Source organism: Hylobates moloch, unplaced genomic scaffold (assembly GCF_009828535.3).
Source record: "Hylobates moloch isolate HMO894 unplaced genomic scaffold, HMol_V3 SCAFFOLD_1, whole genome shotgun sequence".
NCBI classification, from domain to species: Eukaryota; Metazoa; Chordata; class Mammalia; order Primates; family Hylobatidae; genus Hylobates; species Hylobates moloch.
Genome location: NW_026652276.1, coordinates 211,346,805 through 211,370,062, shown reverse-complemented (window position 1 = coordinate 211,370,062; position 23,258 = coordinate 211,346,805). Strand labels below are relative to the sequence as shown.

General features: G+C 44.8%; 1 protein-coding gene across 4 annotated transcripts; it reads right to left on the bottom strand.

Annotated features, from left to right (window-relative positions):
- Positions 1-4: 4 nt before the first annotated feature.
- On the bottom strand, positions 5-19,722 carry MEST (mesoderm specific transcript). 4 transcript variants are annotated; one of them, XM_032761750.2, is made up of 12 exons: positions 19,646-19,722; positions 10,538-10,692; positions 8,823-8,902; positions 8,036-8,113; positions 7,774-7,910; positions 7,565-7,623; positions 5,893-5,933; positions 5,288-5,358; positions 4,930-5,031; positions 3,108-3,184; positions 1,835-1,898; positions 5-895 (listed from the first exon to the last, which is right to left on the bottom strand). In XM_032761750.2, exons 2-12 carry the CDS (start codon positions 10,689-10,691, stop codon positions 778-780), a joined length of 981 nt encoding a protein of 326 aa, XP_032617641.1. In that variant the 5' UTR covers position 10,692; positions 19,646-19,722; the 3' UTR covers positions 5-777. The 4 variants fall into 4 exon arrangements, with proteins under 4 accessions (XP_032617641.1, XP_032617640.1, XP_058282747.1 ...); XM_032761749.2 differs by lacking the exon at positions 19,646-19,722 and adding an exon at positions 13,723-13,978; XM_058426764.1 differs by lacking the exon at positions 19,646-19,722 and adding an exon at positions 10,792-10,895.
- Between the last annotated feature and the right edge of the window lie 3,536 nt (positions 19,723-23,258).

Genomic DNA, 23,258 nt, shown 5'->3' with positions numbered 1-23,258 from the left:
AATAATAGTACATCTCTGGCACAGATGCTATTGGTCCTTAATGTCCTGTGATTTTAGGAAATAGTTTGGATTTAGTTCAATTTATTCAGAAATCAAACATGTTTAATTAGCTTCACTACTCTGGCAGAGTAAGGGTATGCTGGTTTAGTATCTTTATAAAATATATATAATGTGTAGGCAAATCATAGTCTTGAATCATACCTAAAATACTATATCATTTAAACCAATATCTATTTTAACAAAATGTTTATAACTAAAAACAGCTGATGAAACTAAATCCAAAGGTATGACAAAGAGGACTCAGCTCTGTGTTGCTTAAAGAACTTTTAAAAGGCATGTGCCCATAACGTCATTCAAGGAGAGGGAAGGAGACCCCCTTCTTCTCCTCCTTACTATAGAATTCCTGCTGGGGGTGGGCCAGAAATTAGCACTTCTAAATATTTCAGAGAAGTCCAAAGTGAAAAGTCTTTTATGCAAAAGAACGTCTTTCTGCATCAGTGAATAGTAATGCTCATCAGAATTTCCTAATAGCACAAAAACCAAGCCAAGTCTATACATTTGATCAGATGTCAAAGTAATGGGAGGTGGACTATTATGTCAACCTTAGTCAGAGCTCCTGCTAGCTTCTTCCTATACACTGTTCACCAATTTGAGTAAAGTGGACTTTGTGAGAGAATGTTTGATGGCCAGGACCTGTTTTGGGCATTTCTTCCTAAGTGGAATACACAACAGATAAGGGAGTAGGGGAGGTAATACAGGGAAGCTACTCTTTCCAGCTCAGAAGGAGTTGATGAAGCCCATATATGCATTCAAGAAGCCCATGGGATCCTCTAGCTGTGGATAGTGGCTAATGTGGTCATCCAGAATCGACACTGTGGACCGCGGCAGCGTTTTCCTAGTGGAAGAGAACAGCACGCAGGTGAACTTGAGGCTGGAGGGGGAGGGATGTTAAGCCAGTGGGAAGCCCCCGTAAATGACCCTGTGGACACACCACACTGGAAGGAGCCACCAAAGAGCTTATTCACCTTCTACTCTGAAATTGTATCTTAGGCAGATAAACCTGCCAATTCCATTTATACAAACTAGTTTTTAAATGTTCATAATCCAACAAACAACAACTTGAAAATATAACACTTTTGCAACAATTGTCAAAGCAAGATGACTTTTCAGCTCCTTAGAGAAGGATGAAGCATCAAACAAGTGGATCACATAGCAACTCACTGCCCAGGCAGAGATAACCAAGGATCTTCCCTTAATCCCAGGAGGAGATGAGAGGGGGTATTTTATTTAAAATTATATGCAAGCTGTTTACTACTAGCTTGTATCCAGTAGGCCACAGGAAGGTATGGAACATTCTTATGTGACATAATCAAGATTTCATATTCTGATACCTTCCAAGTAAGTACCTAGAGAGAATAGCAACCAATGAGAAGGCACTTTTCCACAGTGAGCTCTTCTCAATCTCTCCTTGCCATCTGCTCAGCCTAAATCAATGAATTGGCTTTACAATCAGACTGAAACAAACACTTTGTAGGATATATCCCCTTTCAACCTTTGATTCACATGAGAGCTTTTTGTACACCAAGGAATATGCAGCAGTCATGACAGTGAAAACAGACTATGTATAAATCAAGAGAATGTATAACTGAATGTCTTGATACTACAATTATGTTAGAATAAGATTCCTCAACTCAATCTTTTTATTGTTTCCTGGATGAACAGCCAGTGAGGTTAGAGACAATGGCTAGAGCCAATAGCCCTCAACAGGCAATTCTGTTTACCACTGTCAGGATGAGATACTAATAAAACATAGACCTCTCTCGGGGAGACTCACCTGTACAGCTCCAAAAACTCTGGATAGGGATTTACAGGATCCAATGGCCCATAGATAAAATGAACTAGAAAAGAGAAAAGGAATGAAATACTTAACAGCTCTCACATCTGTTCTACTCTCACCCTAAAATTAACTCCTCTCCAAAAAGAAATGTTTTCTCCTTCCTTTTTTTATTATAATAGGCAAGGTCTCTCTCTGTTGCTCAGGCTGGAGTGCAGTGGTGCAGTCATAGCTCACAGTAACCTCAAACTCGTTGGCCCAAGCGATCCTCCCACCTCAGTGTCCTCAGTAGCTGAGACTACATACAGGTGTGCAACACCACACTTGGCTAACTTTTAAATTTATCTGTAGAGAAAAATTTTTCTCACTATGTTGCCCAGAGTGGTGCCAAACTCCTGGGCTCAAGCAGTCCTCCCGCCTCAGCCTCCCAAAGAGCTAGGATTACAGACGTGAGCCTCCTCACCCAGCCCAAGAAAATATTTTCTATAAATAATTTTTTGTGATAGAAAACCTAGCTTGTTTTATTAGGTAACCTCTAAAGAACTGCTAGGCACGCACCAGTTCATTCATTGGACACATCTCCTCCTATAGACAACCATTTGGTCCCTCATCCAGCTCTCCTGCACCCTGGACCAAATGGAATATGCCCAACTTTCAACATTCTCTAAGTCCAGGATACTATCATTCTTTAAGTCTCTCTTCAGTTATAACAGACCCTTGACATTTGAAATCAACCAATAATTTCCTGAGCACTAATCACTGTGTGAAACACCGTAATTGTTTTTTAAACCTGTAAGAATGAAATGACAAATAAGCACAAACCACCTATAGCCTCTTGATTAGTAATCCAAACAGCCTTCTGTCCGAGCAATTCAGCATGTAATGTGGCAGTTACTGACAATGCACACCACAGAAATCAGTAATACCAACTACCTTTACAGTAATGTCTCAGCTTTTTATATACTTCACTCTACACACACACATCACTGTTCCAGATGTCATGAGTACAGTTGCCAGTAAAATAAAGGATACCCAGATAAATTTGAATTTCAGATGAAAAATTCTTTTTTTTTTGGTGTAAGTAGATCCCAAATATTGTACAACATATACTTAAATACTAAAAAAGCATTTGTTGTTTATCTAAAATTCAGATTTAACTGGGTATCTTACATTTTTATTTGCTAAATCTGGTAACCCTAATTGTATAAAGGAGTTGCGATTATTTTAACCCTATAGTCCTTCAGTTTCCTATCAATGATATAAAAATACTCACTGGGGATAGTTACAGAGGCAAGAGCTCCCACCCAGCGCCTTCTGAACTTCTTCCTCTGATTGATGTACTGTAAGAGACTGTAGGACAGGTAAGTCAGCATGTGCAGAACAAGAAACCTTTACTGTTACAGGGATTCAAGGGCATGACAAGAGCCACAAGGAACACAAGATACAATATCTTAATCCAGAAGCAGTTTAGCATTCCTGGAAATGTCCCACTTAATTTATCCATTTCTGTTAACCTCTAGAGTTAACCACCATGTAGCTCTAGTAGTGATTATGCCTACTATCAATATAAGAATTAGTGGTTTTGTGTATTTATTAAGCAGGGAATGAGATCTAGGAAGGCTGATAGTTGGTTTGGATTTTATGTAACTAAAAAGCCCAGGTCTAAGGTTCCAATTTAGGCTCCACCACTACCTACCTCTCTGACTCAAATATATAACACAGATCTTTCAACTCGGTTTCCTCATTTGTTGGTTTGTTTAAAAGACAGGGTCTCCCTATGATACCTAGGCTGGAGTGCAGTGGCTATTCACAGGTGCAATCATAGCTCACTACAGCTATAAATCCTGACCTCAAGAGATCCTCCCACCTCAGCCTCCCAAGTAGCTGTGAGTACAGGCATGTGCCAAAGGACCTGGCTAGCCTCCTCATTTTTAAAATAAGAGGATTGTAACACATGATCTTCTGTGTTGACATCTACTTCTTTTTTTTTTTTTTTGAGACGGAGTCTGTGCCCAGGCTGAAGTGCAGTGGCATGATCTCAGTTCACTGCAACCTCTGCTTCCTGGGCTCAAGCAATTCTTGTGCCTCAGCCTCCTGAGTAGCTGGAATTACAGACATGTGCCACCACACCTGGCTAATTTTTGTATTTTTAGTAGACACGGGCTTTCATCATGTTGGCCAGGCTGGTCTCAAATTCCAGACCTCATATGATCCGCCCACCTTGGCCTCCCAAAGTGCCCGAATTACAGGCGTGAGCCACTGCGCCCAGCTGACATCTACATCAAAATTCTAAGTGTAGATGTTGATGAGCACAAAGCTTCATCTGACCACAGATAAAATGGAGAGAATTCCTCTTTCTCCAGCGTAAGACACCACTGCCACAGTTTAGAACTCAAACTCATGTATTCTACTCATTCTGCCTGGCAACTCTAGGACAGTTATTTTTGTCAACCTCAAATATCTCATCTTAGAAATAGTATTTACTTTTTGGAAAGGAAAATATAATTTTAAAAGACAGTCTTAATTGTTCTTCAGTTTTGTAATACTAAAATGAAATGTTCAGGGATCCTGTTGGGGGTTAGGAGAGGGTGGCAGGATTGGCTCCCTGTAACACAATTCCCAGCAAAGCCATCAGTAAAAACACTTGAAGCTACACTGAGCCAGGTGGCTAGAAGACAGAGCCTTATCCCAAGTAGTTACAGCTATCACCACCTCTGGGTCCCCTGTGAAAGTGTCTACATTCTCATTTGAACCAAGGCATGGGAATTCTTTGTACAAGACAGAGAAAGAGAAGTCTGCCCTCTCACTCCCCGTTGCTGCAGAAAGATAGGCAAAAGGAAGAGCCTTGTACCTTGAGGGAGGCACTAGGCTACTTTCACAACCATGATTCAATACTTTGAAGCATTTAATACTAAAAGTCCAGTTTCACTCTATTTTCTATTTCTTTGTTCATATAGACCGTGACTTTTTGGTTTGCCCCATAGGTCATTATCAGCCTTCCTGTGATAGGGAATAAGCCAGCAAGGAACAGAGCAAGCAATCCCCACTCTCCACAAACGCTTCTCTGGAAACCACAGCAAAGGGTAATTTCTTACCTGTCAATGACTAAGTTCCCGTCATTGTTGCGGATCCCTGCCCACATGTCCCACAGCTCACTCTCAGAGGGCCGAGTATACGGCCCAAAGACTGGGGTGAGACTGAAAGAGTCCAAAATGCAGGAAGATAAGTGTGAGGAGAACTCAGAATGTTCAATATGGCTGGAACCTCAGAGGCCATGCAGTCTGGGCCATGCAGTCTGACCCATAAGTGATTTATGAATTCCTTCTACTTCCCTGGCAAGCGGCCAACACCTTTGCTTTAAAATATCAAGCCTTAGGATTTGGCCCAGAATTGTAATGGCACCAACTTTTCACGACATTGTTCTAGGCCACAATCTTTGACAGTGACACTTACCCTCGAGAGAATACGAAGAAGTTCATCAGTCGTGTGAGGATGGGTGACAGCACACCTCCATCTTTGAGTAGCTGCAGGGGAATAAGTGGAAGTAAAGCTCAAGAACCCAGAGGAAGATCCTCACTGGGGCAAAAGGTTTTATACTAGGAACTAAATCTTTAGCCAAATCTCCTGCTACTGAATGGTTTGGTACTTGGCATTTTGTTTTGCCTACCTGCATTCTCTCAAGGAAGAAAAATCTATTTCTAATTCCATCTAAGATTACTTTTCTACAATTCACTAAATCCCTAAAACTTTAACTCTGATACTCAAGTTTAGAGTAGGATCCTAATTTGTTCAAACATCAAGCTTGTGACACAGATCTTTCCATATTTCTCCAAATATTTGTTGATCTCTTATTCTTAGGATTGGTTTTGGGTTTATGTAGGGGCCACTGCCTCTGCTTTAGTTGCCTAAGAAGGGAAAAAGTAACTTCATTAATATAAATTCACAAGGAAGAGGATTTAACTACTGCCGATTACAGGAGCTATGGCCCTTAAAAGGTCCCAGCATTATTTATGTCAGTACAAATCCTAAAACTAAAGGTCTATCAGTGAAGTACCAACCTTTTGGAGAAGGAGTGGACGGTGAGTCTCAGGAAAGATACCTGTAGAAGAGACTTATCTTAGTCATTTACCTACAGCTTTAATTTTGTTTTTTATAGGGACAGGATCTCACTGGGTTGCCCAGCTGGTCTCGAGCTCAAGCAGTCCTCTCACCTCAGCCTCCCAAATTGCTGGGATTACAGGCACAAGCCACCTCGTCCAGCCTACCTACATTTAGGTCAAAGGCAAGCCCATTATCAGAAACTACCCACCCTATTCACCATCACCTCTGCAGCCTTTACCACCAAAACAGAATTACAAATAACAATTTAAAACTGTCATCTAATTACTTCTCCAGGAATTCTGTGTTTAACTGGTCACAATAAATCCCACTGGAATTACTTTTCCCATCTTAAAGATAGTGACACGGGTAGGCCGGGCGCGGTGGCTCACGCTTGTAATCCCAGCACTCTGGGAGGCCGAGGCGGGTGGATCACAAGGTCAGGAGATGGAGACCACGGTGAAACCCCGTCTCTACTAAAAATACAAAAAATTAGCCGGGCGTGGTGGCGGGCGCCTGTAGTCCCAGCTACTCAGAGAGGCTGAGGCAGGAGAATGGCGTGAATCCAGGAGGCGGAGCTTGCAGTGAGCCAAGATCGCAAAAAAAAAAAAAAAAAAAAAAAAAAAAAAAAAAGATAGTGACACGGGGAGAAAATATATGGTCATCCAAAATGCTGATAACCAGGCTCTGACGCCCCTTAGCATTTCCCCCTATCACTCAGAACACGAGGGTTAATGATTTGGGCTGCAAGAATAAAACAAGAAGTTTTTAAATAAGTATAGGTCCTTTAAAAAACCTAGAGTTTTTCCTTTTCCCTTTCTCTTCAGAGTCAGTGGAAGAAAGCCATGAGCATAAGTGGCTCCCAGTCTGCTCTTACGGCATTCAGGAGACATTTGGGTATTCATGAACTTGCAAGCTGGCTGCCCAGAAAGTCTAATCAGGGGTTCAGTATTTTCTAACTGAAACTTGGCACTGCCATCAGTTAGGAGCTGGGGAATCTCATACAGTTAAGTCCTCACTTAACATCAGGATGGGTTCTTGGAAACTTCGGCTTTAAGCAGAATGAGGTACAGCAGGTCCTTGAATAACATCCTTTCTTTAAAACATTGATGAGAATAACATTTCATTTAAAATCACAGTTTCCAAGAACCCACTGATGACATTAAGTAAGGATTTTCTACACTAACATCCTAGTAGTAGTAGAAACACTTGTGGCTTTTTTCTGTATCTTCAATCCTATACTCTCATAACCTATTGCAGTTGTTTCAGATATGGCAAACAGTCTTTACACTCCTCACTCCTTCTGATATAGCTGTTACTAGGTCTTCCACTAGAACTTGCTATCTAATGCATTGAAAAAGCACATATGACTATATTGCAGCTTTTTATTGACTATGTAAGTCAAGTCACTATCCTTTGTAATGCTGTTTGTTTCTTTATTTAAAAACATTCTGAGAAAGGGTCCATAAATCTTGTCAGACCACCAAAGGAGTTGATGGCACAGAAGAGGCAGAGATCCCATAGTTTAATTGTCTACTTGAAATATTATCAGATTACCATTTAGGTGCCGCTGTATCTAAAGATGGCCCTTCTAGACTACACCCACTTTGTACCTACCGCCAAGGCAATTACCTCCATTTGACAGACAGAGACTCTTTATGGTAAGCCGACCAGATCGATTCTGCTTGTACCTAGAAGGGAGATGAGGAAACACATGTAGCTGAGCAGACTTAAACCAGTGCACCGCTGAAGACAACTCCCAAGAGAGAAAAAGGATACAAACAGTCCAGAAACAATGTACTCTCCTAGCATCATAAGCTGAAGTCTGAAGCTCCACTGACCTGTAGAGAAGCTCCTGAGCAACAATATCTCCATAGTCATGAGAAAGAAGGTTGATCCTGCGGTTCTGGAGCCCCAGATGCCGCAAAAGCGCTTCCACGATGCTGGCCTGCTCAAATATGGAATAGTGATGTGGTCTCTGAGGAAAGGAAAGCCCACATACACAGGATGAAGTCATGAGGACAGCTCTCTCTGCCAGCCTGACCCTCACAGTCTGCGTCCGCCGCCACACCCCATCACCAACCCCAGATAGGTGCCGCTTACCGGTTTGTCACTGAAGCCAAAACCTAAGAAATCAAGGGCAATCACCCGATGAAACCTCAAGGTCAGACCTTCCCAAATCTACAAGAAAGAAAGGATGATTTGGGCTTTCTGCTCCTGCCCCTCCCTTTCACCAGACCTACAGTAGCACAGGCGCTTCAGCCCTATCTTGGCTTAACAGACTTCCATAAAGAGAAAACCCCATGAAACCACCACAGGTCCCACAGACGATCCTCTTGGAAAATGCTTTATTCCTGGTAATTAATCCCTGTTGAGGGAGGGTAACTTGGCAGTGATCCCTTCCAGAGTGCCAAGGAGTTTATTATTCCCTTCAGTAAATAAGGAACAGTTCAACATTTAATATTTTTTTAAAAGCAATTCAAATGTGCAAGAGCCTTCTAGTGCTGACAACAAAATCCTTGAGGTTACTTTAATTTTTATTAAAAAAAAAATTTTTTTTTTTTTTTTTGAGACAGACTCTCGCTCTGTCACCCAGGCCGAAGTGCAGTGGTGTGATCTCGGCTCACTGCAACCTCTGCCTCCCAAGTTCAAGTGATTCTCCTGCCTCAGTCTCCCGAGTAGCTGGGATTACAGGCTTATGCCACCATGCCTGGCTAATTTTTCTATTTTTAGTGGAGATGGGGTTTCGCCATGTTGGCCTGGCTGGTCTCAAACTCCTGACCTCAGGTCATCCTCCCACCTCAGCCTCCCAAAGTGCTAGGATTTGAGCCACCGCGCCTGGCCGAGGTTTTTTAATACACAGTAGGACATAGAAGTCTGACTTCATTACCTTGTACCAATCGTAGCTGGATGTTGGAAAACCATGTAAAAGCACAACTATCTCTGGACTTCCAACCACACCCACAGAGTCTAGGAAGAAGGAAAATACATCAATTATGCCAAATCCCTATAAAAATAACCTCGAAGATGTTAAAATCTAAGTAATCTGATGCAAAGGACAAGAAACTGTGACCAAATTGGCATTAAAATGACACAATTATTTTTAAAATGTAAGCTTACTGCGTTAGGTGAGAACAGGCCTTTTCTTTTAATCTGTATATTAAAACATTGTAAAAATCATGCTATGTGAAAATACTTGAAGGCACCTTTACTTTCGCCTAGGTATTTTTAAAAAGCATCTCCCCATTTCTCCTTTTGTTCTGTAATACGCAAATTTTTTCACAGTGAAAAGTAAATTTTCACAGTTAAAAGCATATGATCACAACACATAAACTACAAATGCTTTGTACTTTATCATGAATGGCCTCACAGAAATTCTCTAAGATATAGCAACTATTCCCAGGGAACACCTTTAGCTTATGCTGTTTACTCAGCACCTTTTATTCAGCAGGAGACCCAGTCTAACATCAAAAACATAATAAAACTATTACAAAATCCTGTCAACTATAAAAAGGGCTTAATCAACATAAACATGAACTTTTTTAATGCATATGACAATACGGAAGCATTCAGCATCATCTAAATTAGGTAAACATTTAGACAATATTAACCTTGCTAATAGTATTGGATTAAAACTAGTACATTCATATACTGCCAGTGACATGAAAACTTGGTAATAAGGTTTTCAAAAATAATTTAGAAGCAGTTAAAACTTGTATATACTTTAGCCTAAGAGTTTTGTTCTTGAGAATCTGTGCAAATAAAATCATTCCATTTATACAAGTAGTATAGTTTGAAAATGTAAGGAAAAAATAAACTGGACGGACATGAAGCTTTTCCTTCAACATTAGTTTTTTAAAACAGTAAAACTGGAAATAACCCAAGCCAACATAATAAAAATTGTATACTTACTTAATTGAATATAGCAAATGAGAGGAGGTCAGGAGCAATAATGAAAAACGGTTTATGACAAACATTTTTCGTTATTGCTCTTGACCCCCGCTCAAAATAAATCATTTCCAATCTGTTTCTCAGTTTCTTCACCTATAAAATGAGGTTAATGGCACCTATATCCAAATGCTGTTGTAAAGATTAAACAATGAAGGCTGAAAACATAACTCAGTGCCTGGTATATGGTAATTACTTGATAAGTAGTCATAATAATAAATATCACTAGCAAATTAATTTATATAATGATATTAAGACAAATCACAGTTACACTACAAATAATCTACAGAAAAAGATAAAATGAAATCAGGGATGGTAAGGAGAGAACCAATGCTGGTTATATCTATTAATATTTTATATATTACCTGACACTAAGGTTGCTCAAAAAAAAAAAAAAAACTAATATTGGAATACATATCAAGCTACAAAGAAAACTTATACTAAAAGGTAAGGTCTGCAGGTTGGAATCTCAGTCCCAATCCCCATTCCCCCAGCAGTTTTCTACGCTTCTCTGCAAGCACACTACACAGAAAAAGAGAGAGAGATACTCTCCTCCATCATTAAGGACCAACAAGAGACCAATAGACACAAAATAAATACCTCGGCTGGGACTCATGTGACTGATACACGCAGGTGTTCCAATAGTCCACTTCTTACCTTGGTAGAAGATACGCAGTCCCTTGTAAGTGAAAAACTTGCCTGAAGACTTCCATGAGTGAAGGGCAGGAGAGAGCTGAGGGGGTGGGATGTGCAGGTACGCAGCAAGCAGGGGCACGGCCAGCAGCCCCACCTGGACCCACCACTCCCTCATCCTGTAGGAAAAGCAGAGACCCACTGTAAGCAGTCAGGTAACATTGTCCACTCATCTACAAACCAAAACCTGGTAAGATGGGGTGGGAGATTGCTGTTACCATGCAATGATTACATTGCCCTTCACATAGGCACAAAGCTGACCGAGACTATAATCGAACCTCTGTCTGCCATAGCACTCGCCATATTTGTTCATCATTCCAATCTTAAGGAAAAAAAAAATACATTATTTCAATATATAATCTTCTGCCTCTGCTCCCCGACTTTAACCCCTTAGCCCCTACCCTTGTGGTCTTCCCAATACCTGCTGAAGAGGACTTTATATAAATAAAAGGGAGATCACTTAAATGCTGGACACTCTTTCGTTGACTTTTATCAAGGCTTCCCAGGAAAAAAATAACTTCTTTCTTATTTACTCCAAAAGCTCTACCATCTACCCACTAGCCCCCACCAGTAAAATGTTCAAAAAATATATATATGTGCTATATCTCATGTTTTAAAGAGTGTGTGTGTGTAGTAACTTATCACATGTCCTCAAGCAGAGGGCTACTCTGATTTTCAGCCCTCCTGCCTAAATGAAGCCCCATTTAGTACTCCTTTCTGGATTTGGGCTGAGAAACTGCTCAGGGTAAACAGTCTGTGAAAGTAAGATAGCTGCGCTGTGTATTCCAACATAAGCAGCTTTGTCATGACCCCGAATATCTAATCTCTTGAGAGGTCAAGGCGGTAGATTATATTTCTGCTTTTCTTAGCAGACTCTTTAAGTTTCCATTTAATTTCCTAAGACGCTCTCCCGCCCCCAGATAAGGCATAACTCATACCCAGCGTGTGAGAATTGATTTTGTCTTTGGAAAAAGAGCACTGGTTGGTACACCCAACCCTCCCATGCCCAGGACTTCAAAGGCACAAGTCCGTTTATCCACATTGACAAGGAGTGCCAAACAGGAATTATAAACAGTTCTGCTTCAAGTCTATGACTTCTGATGGTCAACAGATCAAGAATTGTCAGTAGAATGGAAGTTCTCTCAAAACAGCCAGAATGGAAATAATACCCTCCAAAACTAAAATTAGAGTTGTCATAGAGCTAAAATAAATTAATTGCTAAAGCCCTGGGGGAAATGGCTTTGTCTGTACACACGTTCTTCCCTATTGCCTGTAATCTACCTACCCGTTCGCTAACTTCCTCAACTTACAAGATACTTTTTCCCCCAAAATCCCCGATACTTTTTGCTAAACTCTAAAAACAAACCTGTGGTTTTACAGTGGTAAAATAACCATGTTTCTTAAAGAATGTCAGCTCCCCAGGCTATTTTTTAGGCATTATTAGGGCAGTCATTTCCTTTTTTCTCCAAAGTACCTGTCCATAAGACGGATAGAACCATTTGGTCCTACTTCTCAAGGTAATACTAGAAATGGTTCAAAAAAGTGCCAGAACATGATGGTTATATCACAGTTTTCACCCCACAACAATAGCAGGCTATATCCCAATATCTTCTTGAAAGGTCAGATGACAAAAAGCATTAGGTTTTGATGATCATTTGCCCAGCCCTATCTGTCCTGTACTTCAATGCATACATTTTCATGTGCGGATTTCATTACTCCCTTCCCCCAATGCTTCTCATCGCATTCATCCACGGGGTTCCAGCAGTGAATCTCGGCAGTGACTCAGCAGAGAGCCCCGGAGGGGCGGCCAGAGCGGCAAATGGGGAGGCTTCCCCGCCGGTGCTTAGGGAAAGTGGGGGTTAAAAAACGAGGCGATCGACCAACATACTCCACTCCTGGACACCCCCCTCCACACCCTCCTCCTCTTACTCCAAGAAAGCAAAGGGGCAACCTCTCAGGGGGCCGTTTTTTGTCTTACTACCTCAGTAAAAATGCCCCCATGACCTTTTAGGATTTTTAGAAGTGAAGCAACCTAGCAGTCAGTAGGCAAAATGGGTTAGGCAAACATTTTTTGGCCAAAATCCCAACTATTTGATGAGCCGTGAGCGGAGACAATAAGCAAACTCCAGTAACAAACTTTCCAGAAATTTCTGAGCCTTGATTTCTTCATCTTGTAAACAGAAAAACAGACTCCCGTAATAATACCACCCAACCTGCCGCCCACCTGATGGCGTCGCCGCGAGACGAACCACTTTGAAAACCCGCGAAACCAAGGTGAACAATCCCTGCGCAACATGACAGTTTGGTCACATCGCCGTTCTCACTCGCGCTTGTTACTGAAATCTGAAAAATACTTCAGGCGGCTGATGGGCACTGCGAGTTCTAGTCACTCTGCGGTGACTCCCGCCACCGTGATACCTGGGTCTTGAAATCCTAAGCTGTACCGCGGCGATCTGGGCACTGCGATTATCCCGTTCTTAAAATCCTAAGGTGTGCCACAGAGATACCGGGGTTCTAAAAATTCTAAATCGCACCAGGGCGATGCTGGGGTCTATCCTTTACGTCGCACCACGGCAATGGCGGGGTCTAAAAATCCTACATCGCACCAGGGCTTTGCTGGGATCTATAAATCCTAAATCGCGCCACGGCAACGGCGGAGTCTAAAAATCCTGAATCGCACCAGAAGGAAGCCGGAGTCTAAATATCCTAAATCAAACCAGGGCGATGCTGGGGTTTAGAAATCCTAAATCATGCTGCAGCAATGACTGAGTATAAAAATCCTAAATCGCGCCAGGGTGATGCCAGGATCTAAAAATCCCAATTCGCATCAGGGTGAGACCAGGGTCATTATGGATCCTAAGTCATATCAAGATGACGCTGGGGTCCAGAAATCCTAAATCTTACCAAGGCGATTACGGGGTCTAGAAATCCTAACCCAAGGAGGTCCCGCGTTCTGAACATTCCATTGCGGGCAGGAGTGACACCCTCTCCTCAAGCAGGCAGAGCGGGCGCGGAATGCGTGCCGCCTGTCGGTAGAGTTTTCGCCCAGAGGCAGCCCCAGCTCGGACACGGGCACACAGTCCTCCGCTCGCCCGCGCCCTAGTCCCAGGGCGGCCAGCCACACCCCCTCGTTCCCGCCGCACACCCACCTGCGGAGGCGATCTCGGCGCACCATGGCCGCGTTATCCCATGCCGCCCGCCGCAGCGTTGCAAAGCACCGGGCACCGCCGAGCCCGCAGCCGTGCAGGGCTGGCCTGCAGCGGGGGCGCAGCCCGCAGCCCACAGCCCGCGCAGGGCGGCGCCGCGCCGGGCAGCTACAGCCACTCCGGCGTGCGCTGCGGCACTGCGCTTGCGAGGCGCAGCTGCCGCAGAGGAGGTGCCGGGGTGTGCTGGTTGCCGCGGCAGCGCGGAGCGAGTGGGCACCGACTTTTAGAGCCCACCCGCGCCCCGCCCCTAGCCCGCCCATCGCCGCAGAACCCCTACCGCCTGCTCCCCTGCTCGCCGCAGAGCCCCTCCCAGCCGCTCTACCACCGCCATGGCCACAGAGATGGGGTGCCCCTCTAACAGTGGCTCCTTTAGGGGGCACCTTCAGGGGTGTCGAGCCCCCTCCCCAAGACCCCGCTGCTCCCTCGTTAACTGCCAACCCTGAGCCCGAGATTCTGCTGCAGAAACCCTCCCCTGATGAGTTAAGGCCCTGGGCAAAAACAGCAGACCCCCGAGTGCCCCAACTCTTTTCCTTAGACCACCCACAAACCCCACAGGCCGCCCACAAACCCCACAGGCTGCCCACAAGCCCCACAGGAGGATGGCCACTCGACCTAAGGGGCAGCAGGGCTCTGGGGTGCCGGCCGTGGCGCCTGCTCCCATCCCTCGTTCGAAGCGTGGGTACTGAGAGGTGGCGAGCCACGAGGGCCCTATGCGCCCTAAGCTTAACTACCGGTAACCACCAAGGGCACGAGCAAGCGGCTAGGGAGCAACAAGCTCTGTTGGACCCACCACCAAGCTAGTAAACAGATTCACGGGATGGCCACTATGGCCAAAGTTGCACAAAGTCCGGTTTCTCCCACTCCAGCCACCGCCGCCGCGCGGGGCAGGTTTCCTTTACAGCAGCGCGACGTGGTCAGCATGCCAGACGCCTGGCCACAGCAGCGCCCTCACAGCCCTGCTCTCTGCATGCGCCGGTCCGCGCTGCACAGAACAGTGGGTACAATTAGGAGAGCAAAGCCCCCTTTATTTACCTAAGATAGAATCACAATGCAAGGGCCCAGAGGCACAAGAAAAAGGGAGGAATTTTTCTAATCCATAATCCTTTAAAAGGCATCCCTCACGCCTTTGAAAAGTGTAGAGTATCACGAAGTGTCTGTGTTCATTTTCTGACCGTAAACTGAAATACTGGTGAACAAACGCGGGGTGCGAGCGGGTCAGCGGGGCGGCCGGTCGGTGCCCGCTGCATCCAGAGGGGGCGCTGCAGGCCTCCCTTCGGTCGCGCACGGCCCAGGCCCTCCGCGGCTCTGCAACTTTGCACCCCGAAAGGTTCGGCGCTGGCCCGCGGGGCATCCAACCCGGGACTGGGGGCGACCCACGGACACTGAGGAAACTACTGCCTACGAGCCTATCATCGGAACCTGTGGCACAACACAGGTACACTTCCGCAGGGGTCTGGTTGCCCCCAGTAAAAGCACTCACGAAACAAATGCTGATTTAGCACCTACAGGGCGCTAAGAACCGGGGGTGCGAAATAAATGAGAAATAGCCCCAGCCCGAGAGCAAGACACGGGCCAACTGGAGGGGAAGACAGACAAGAACTGCCACTTTTTAAAATTTTCCTTTTAATTTCCTAGCGACGTTTGCGGCAGTTGACTCACTCCTCCCTAACGTGTAAAGCCCTCAGAGGCCGAGCCCAAGTATTATTCACCTTTTGTATCCCCAGAGCCCGCCCCGGTGCCGGCCACAAAGCTGGCCCCTAATAAATACTGCTTGAATAAGTACAAGAATTTGAGGGCGCACAGGGGAGGAAGTAATTAAGGGGGGGAAGGGTGGTCTTGAATGATGAATAGACATTTACCAGAGAGACAAAGAACATTCCAGCCGGAGGGGACGGCTTTCGCAAAGCACCAGAGGCTCAGGGCCGCGTGTTTGGGGAAAACGGGAAGTCCTTTGAGCCGGCAAAAAATTAGGCTAGCAAGAGAATTTCATCGCAGGGAATTAGGAATTTGTTCTAGAGAAAATGAGAAGCCACAGATGGATTTAAACTCTTTATGGCCTTAATTGGTTACTTAACAAAATTTAAATTAGTCTCTTTACAAGTCAAAGATTACCTATTTTAACTACCACTACCTTTTAAAGACTGAATTACTCTGCGAAATCTAAATCGGTTCTTCCAAAAAGGTAAAGGCTTTCCTATTTTAATAATAACAGTAACAAAAGCCTTTGCGTTATATATTTTTCATATTTATTGTAAATGGAAACTTTGAGTCCTACAAACAATTCCACACTTTCATTCTCACCAGGCCAGAAACACCAGCATCCAAGATGAAGGCAATTTTCTGTTTATGGACTGAGTGCCCCACAAAGGATCTTATTCTGAAGGCCACGGAACATGTCTACCCACATGGATCAAGCGGGCAGACTGGAGGAGAAACAGTTTAAAGGCCCTGGGGGAAGCAGGGAGCGCCAAGGAGAGCTCCTGAAGACAACAGAATTCCAAGTCTGGCACTCGGGAGAAATCCTCCCTTCAGACATTATTGATGTCTGGCCCAGTAGTTAGGAAAAACTTCCTTGAAGGAGAGATTGAGGTTGAGATGGGCACGGAACCTAGATCTTAGGCAGAGAAAGCATATTCCTGTTTGGAAGAACCCTAAGTACAGAAGTCAGCTCAAAGATATCAGCTTGGCCCAACCAGGAATTCGCTGTGGGAAGTCTAAGAGAGAAAATGCTGGCCATAATCCCCCAGGAGCCAAAGAGTTAACGAATCTTCTAAATGTGCCTGATTTACTTCCAGAAAGGAGCTTCCTCCGCAGGGGGAGAATTTGACCCAAGGTATAAAACACTCGGAGCCCTGAGAAAACACACAGCCACACATAAATTCAAAGTCGGCTCTGGCTTGCTGGAAGTTGCACCCTTTCAGTTCCTCTGGACAGATGCTATCCTGGACTGTGCAGGATATCTCATGCAGTAGTATTCCCTCAGCCAGTGGCTTATCACACATTCTTGTCACATTCCAAGTCTAACACAGTTCCGCCTCACGATAAGACCTCAGATTTGTGCAAAAATTCATGTAGAAAGCTCTGCATTTATTATCTCACTGATTCACAACAGTGGTATGGGATCAGCAGAGATGGTACCACAGATTCAAGAACCATATTTTTCTAACCCCAGTTTGAGATCCATAATATGACAAGTGCAGGATATTTATGGAACAACAAGACAACCGGGACTGCCGCTTTCAAGAGCCATCGTTGTAGATTCAAATCAACTGAAACACTTCATAATGGGAGAAACTTGGCTGAACAGGAGCACATGTTAACGAAGGGGTTTTGGTTGAGAAACTTACTGAATCAGTAAGACAGGACCTAAAAAAGGCTACTGTGACTGTAGACTGAGGGGAAGTACCAAAAATAAGCTAATCCTATTCTATTCTGCTGGTTAGAACTCACAGAAAGCATTTTATTCTGTTCTACAGAGCAGATATTGAAACACAGAGACAAATAGGAATGTGTTCAGAGAAGATCAACTAAATGAATTGCAAACTGAAGGTGTAACAGCTCTCGTATTTTAAGCTCCTACCATGAGCATGGATCTTCACCCAGCATCTCCCTGATCCTCACAGTAGCCTGGCTAGACGAGTATTTTCACTCACAGATTTCAGAGAAAGATATGGCAGCTCGGAACGCTAAGTGTTAGGATGTGAAGGGGCTGGGAACTGAACGCAGATGTGCCTGGCTCCAAAGCTGGCCTTCTTTCCACTACTCCACACTGCCTCCCTGTTTGAAATAGCTGGGCATGTTTAGTTTGAAGAAAAGAAGCCTTGTGGAGTAAGTAGAAGAAGGAAATGTGTTAGCAGTCCTCAAATATTTGTGGAAGCAGCATTAGACATTTTATTCTGTATGGCTCCAATGAGTGCAAATTGTAGAGAAACAGATGTCGATTCAACATAAAGAATTTTCCAACAGTAGGGGCTGTCTAGAGGGATTGGGTGGCTCAGCCATTTTGGTATGGGACAAATTCTCTGTCCACTGGGGGCTGGGTAACCCTGTGGCAGGTATGCAAGCTCTGCATATAAGACTGAATGAATGACCTGCAAGGTCTTTTCCCATCTGATGTAAAATAAGGCTCCAAGATGAACTGGAACTTGGCCAGGGTGATCCTCTACTGAGGAGACAAATCCACAACTCAGTCTTCCCTAGTTATGTCCCTCAGCCCAGAACCCTTGGTACAACATGCTGCTTTGTACTGAGGGCAAGGCAAATTGAAGACATTATAATCAATAAAATCACATCGACCTCGCTCTCAACCAAATTAACCAATGTGGCTGGGCACAGTGGCTCACACCTGTAATCCCAGCACTTTGAGAGGCTGAAGCAGGCAGATCACTTCAGGTCAGGAGTTCAAGACCAGCCTGGCCAACATGGTGAAACCCCGTCTCTACCAAAAACACAAAAATTAGCTGTGTGTAGTGGTGTGTGCCTGTAGTCCCAGCTACTCGGGAGGCTGAGGCAGGAGAATAGCTTGAGCCCCGGAGGCGGAGGTTGCAGTGAGATGAGATGGCGCCACTGCACTCCAGCCTGGGCGACAGTGCGAGACTTCATCTCAAAAACAAAACAAAACAAAAACAAATTAACCAATATATCCCTGAAGCGACTGGTGTGTTCCTCTTCAGGCCCATTTTTGAGTAAAAGTGTTTGGCTGTAAAAAGCTCAAAAGATGAGTGGTAGACGAGGGAAGCAGTGGAACTGAATAATCTCTTACCCAAATAAGATGACCCTAAATGACAGATGGTTGTTTCTCCAGGTGACAGTATTAGTGGGCACCCCTAAACTATCTTCACACACCCTCTGCCTTACTCCACACATCCCATTATCCCACAGCTGGTACTTCTTCACCAGGTACTCCTGCCCCACTATCCCCCACCTAGAGGACATTTTAACCACTCAAACAGATAAATAGGCTGAAGGATTCTAATTAAATAATAGAATCTTGCATTTTTATAGCTCTTTACCCTTTCACATATATCATCTCATTTGTCGCTCACCGCAGTCCCCTAAGGAAAACAGCTACTTTCTTTCAGACAGGCAATTTCCTGGCTGCCTGGGAGCTAGGAGGAGGAAAGGGCTTCAGCACAAGCACAGTCGCTCTTTCTCGCTTTTTTTTTTTTTTTTCTGTTCTACTTTCCCACATTAGATTATGCCCCCAGCCAGAATGAGTCAACCAGGAGCAGGTGCTTCCGTTTTCCTCGATTGCTCTCCTCACCTCACACCTTCTTCAGCTGTCCCCCTCCCTGAACCAGGCCCCCAGCCGCGCCACCACTGCCGCTCTCCGCCCTGGTGACCCCAGCGCCTGGACCGGCACCTGCAGCTCCGACCCCGAACAGCCGCGCCCTCTACCACTGGGTCACACCCGTGTGCCTGCGACCTTTCCTACCTCCAAGGCTGGCTGTCCCACAAGTAGGAAGTCGCAGCCTCCCAAGAAATCGAGTCCCCACACCCAGGAGGGCGGGTGGAGCCAGCTAACGGAATGACTAAACTCTGTTGCGGGGGTCAAGCCTCGGCGAGGGTTGTGTGACTTTTTGTTCTCTACGACCCCGAGGTGCTGGGAGACGACGACCGAGGCTCTTGCCCACGTGGCCCTCTTCTGGACCGGCGGCGGCGCACCTCGTGCGGGGACCCACGCGCCCCGGGAGCCCTCCCCTAGCCAGCACAGCCTCACGCCTCCTGGGCCACGCGCACTTACCTGCCCCCAGGACTGGTGTGGCCCACGCACAGAGCCACACCCCCAAGGAGGGCTAGTCCCACTCCTGGAGCGGGCTGCGAGGGTGCACGGGGAGGCTCCACTCCTTCCCCGCCCGCCTCTTACCTGATTCAGGTAAGACCTGGGCTACAGGACTCCATGTTTGGGAGAACCAGTTGCGCATGCGCTTCCTGAGGCCAGAAGTTCTCGGCCTTCACCCTGTTCCCAGGGAGGACCCGGCCATGAATACGCGGCTTGGGGCTAGAGCGTCGCCAGGTCCGCGCACAAGCCCATCGCCCCCGAGCCCAGCATGTGCTGCCGCCTTCTCCCTGCCAGGCGTCAGCGCCACCTATTGCAAAGGGCATGAAATGGCAGGCCGTGGCTTCGACAATAGCCTACGGCATTGGATAAAGAGAATAAAATTGTATTCGGCCTGGTCTGAGTACTTTTACATAATAAAAGTGAAGGCCAAAGAAGTGACATTTTGATAGTTATTTACTACGTAGAGATCTTTGGCGAGCCTTCTGTATTTCAGCCATTCCCCTAATTTCGCAATTACCCTAAAGATGGTCTCCATCGCCAGCCCTCTCTCTACCCCGTGCTCTAGATCCTTATATTTGCCTGCTTTCTGCTGTTCACATGGCGAACACAGACATCTCATACTTAACAAGGGCTAGGTGAAATTCACTACCCTTTCTCTACCTCCTCTTTCCCACACTACAAACTGACCCCTGTCCTAATAACTGATGCTTCCTTGTCTAGTCTGTATCTTGGTTAATGCACTTCCATCCACCCCTGTCTCCCACACACTGTTACCAACCCCTGTGGAACAGTGGAATGAGGCCAAGGGGTCGGGTACCCTTGGATACAGATCCCAGCAAGTACCCTCCTCCCCGTCCTTTTCCTCTTACCTCCCAAGGGTCTCTTGAATTCATCTTGCTCCCTTCCATTCCTAATGCCATTTGCCCTTGTTCGGGGCATTATTTCTCACCTGGACTACTGCCTCCTAATTGGCTTCCAAGTCTCCACCATCACACCTTTCTGGTCCATCATTCACAAATCTGCCAAAGTGATTTTTCTAAAATGCAAATCTGATCACATCTCTCTTCTAAAACTCTTTACTGACACCCTATTGCTGGTGCTAAATTCAAGCTCTTTAGCTCCGCATGCAAAACACTTCAAAATCCGGTCCTTGCCTTGACTTCCTCTAGAAGCTTCTATCTTACCACCCCCATCTTACCCACCCCGATCAAAACCTCATGATCTGACCAAACATTACTAATTATAGTTCCTCCCAAAACACCATGCAGTTTCCTTTCTCCGTGCCTTTAACACATGTTCTCCAGGACCAGCTATGTCCTGTCCCACTTGGGCTACCTAAAAAATTCCTCTTCGTTCTTTAAAAATCAATGTAATTTTCACATCCTCTTGCAAGCCTTCCATGAAACTTTCCTATGGAAATGATCCCTCCCTCCTCTGTGCTGTCTCTGTCCCTCAGTTGCCTTATCACATTGTTTTGTGATGATGTTTGCATACCTGTATTGTCTCTCCTACCACAGAGCTGAGCTTCTTGAGAACAAGGACAGCATCTTACTCATTTCTATGTCCCTTTTGCCAACCCAACATTTTAATTTTCTTTTTATAGACAAGAGATCTCACCCTGTCTCCCAGGCTGGAGTGCAGTGGCACGATCATAGCTTGCTGCAGCCTCAAATTCCTGAGCTCAAGAAATCCTCCTGCTTCAGCCTCTCGAATAGCTGGTATTACAGGCACGCACCATCATGCCCAGCTCAACCCAACATTTTATAATAATGATGATAAGAATGAATAACAGCAAACATTTGTCAATCGCTTTGTGCCAGATGCTGTGCTTAATTTCTCATGTGTACATTTTTAACTTCTGATGATTACCCTACGAAGAACTATTATTATCCTAATTTTACTAATGAGAAAACAGGCTTTGAAAGATTAAGGAGCTTGCCCATGGTCGCAGAGCTCGTAAATTGTGGAATCAAGATTTAAATCCAGATCTATCTGCTCATGTTTGTCTATTCATCAGTTTGGTAGAACTAAAATATTTGAAAAACCACTAGCCACTTTTTAAAGTATTAATGCTTACAAAGTTAATTTATCTTTTAAAGGGAAAACACATAGCTATTCTACTCTAGTGGATGGAAATAGAGTGTTCTAATTTAAACTAATGGTATAGAAAGCCAAATAAATACTCTTCATGTCAGGCTAAATGAGAAAATGATCCTGCTTTTATCCCATATAATCCGTTCTTATTATATGAATGTTATGAGTATTTTTGCTTAGAGATTGATATATTACAAACCAGTAATAGATTTTTCTTAAAAACTCCTTTTGAAGAAAAGAGATCTAAACTGAAAGACAACCATAGAATGTTTAATGAGTTGTGAGAGATGAAGATACCAAGATATTGTGAGGGACGTGTGAGGTCTAAATGAGTTAATATGTGTAAAGCACTTGGTGGAGTGCCTGGCACACAGGAAGCACTGTATTATTGCTGCCGCTGTTCTTACTAAGAACTTCAAGTAGCTTGCAATCCAGTGGTAAAGATAAACGCATAAGCTGACAACAAGTAATGTGATAAATGATGTAATTCAGCTATGATCAAAATTCTGTGGGCGTTCCAACGGGACAGGGTCTGCCAGGGAATAGGGAGAGTGGCGGGAAAACAAGATGGGACCCAGAGATCCCACAACTGCAGAGTGAGCACGTTGCTAGAACTAGAGCAACGCAACCTTTTTCAGAAACACTTTATTTGTTGGCAAATCTTTTATTACTAAAGGCTTTACTTCTTAGAATCCACAATGTTTAAAGTTTCCACAGTTTCAAGCACTCCTTTGCCTCTGGTGGTTGAGGGAAGGGGGTCCCTGGGCGGAAGAGCAAGGCTTTCACCAAGATGATGTGAGAATGGGGAACAGGGGGAGGAGGTCTCTGAAGCTTATGAAGATGTGGCCCAGTACTCAAAGGAAGTTCTGGCCTCACCTAGAAGTCCAACTAGGATGCCCAGACTCCAGGAGGGGAAGACACATTCCCTTCCCCCAGGCTTCTGTCCCTTTCTGGCAGAGGAGAAACAGTGGAGCACAGACTTGGTGATGTGTGCGTTGAGCAAGAGGGAAGGGGTAGGCGGTGGAGCTGTGGCCCAACCTGGCGGGCACTGCCCGAGAAAGCCCACCTTTTTCCTCCAAACCCATGCCAGGTGTCTAGCACACTAACTCAGTGTTTCCTAAGCCAAATGACATGGAAGGCTGCTTAAAAGTCTACGTTCTTTACTACAGGCCATTAACTTTATGTAGGCAAAACATATTTATGTTCCTCCGGTTCTTCAATAAACAGAGTAAAGAAACTTTCTGTGGGTAGTTCACTCTGGACCGGTGAAAAGAGGGCAGCTATTCTGATGTGAATAACGAATAAAACATATACAGAGAAAAAAAGTTTAAAATTAAACAGAGGAACACTGTTGGTAGAATTAAATAGATACAACTTTTTGGGAAGGCATTTTGGCAATAGCTATCAAACTTGACCCAGCTATTCCACTGTTTCACATTTATACTTTATGTATACTCCCTGGCACATGTCTAAGAACAAACAATGCTGTATTATTTGAAAAAAAATTCAAACTGGAAACAACCTAAATGTCCATCTACAGGGTGCTAGTTATGAGGTTGTCTAACGTGTAAAGCTTCCCAATGTTACGTGAAAAAGCAAAGTT

Coding starts and splice junctions, on each gene's coding strand:
- MEST (XM_058426764.1), bottom strand. CDS start 10,889: ATGATGAACAAATATGGCGAGTGCTATGGCAGACAGAGGTTCGATTAT. Junction 7,911..8,035: donor TTGGCTTCAGTGACAAACCG/GTAAGCGGCACC, acceptor TCCTTTCCTCAG/AGACCACATCACTATTCCAT. Junction 5,934..7,564: donor TCTCTGTCTGTCAAATGGAG/GTAATTGCCTTG, acceptor TCTCTTCTACAG/GTATCTTTCCTGAGACTCAC.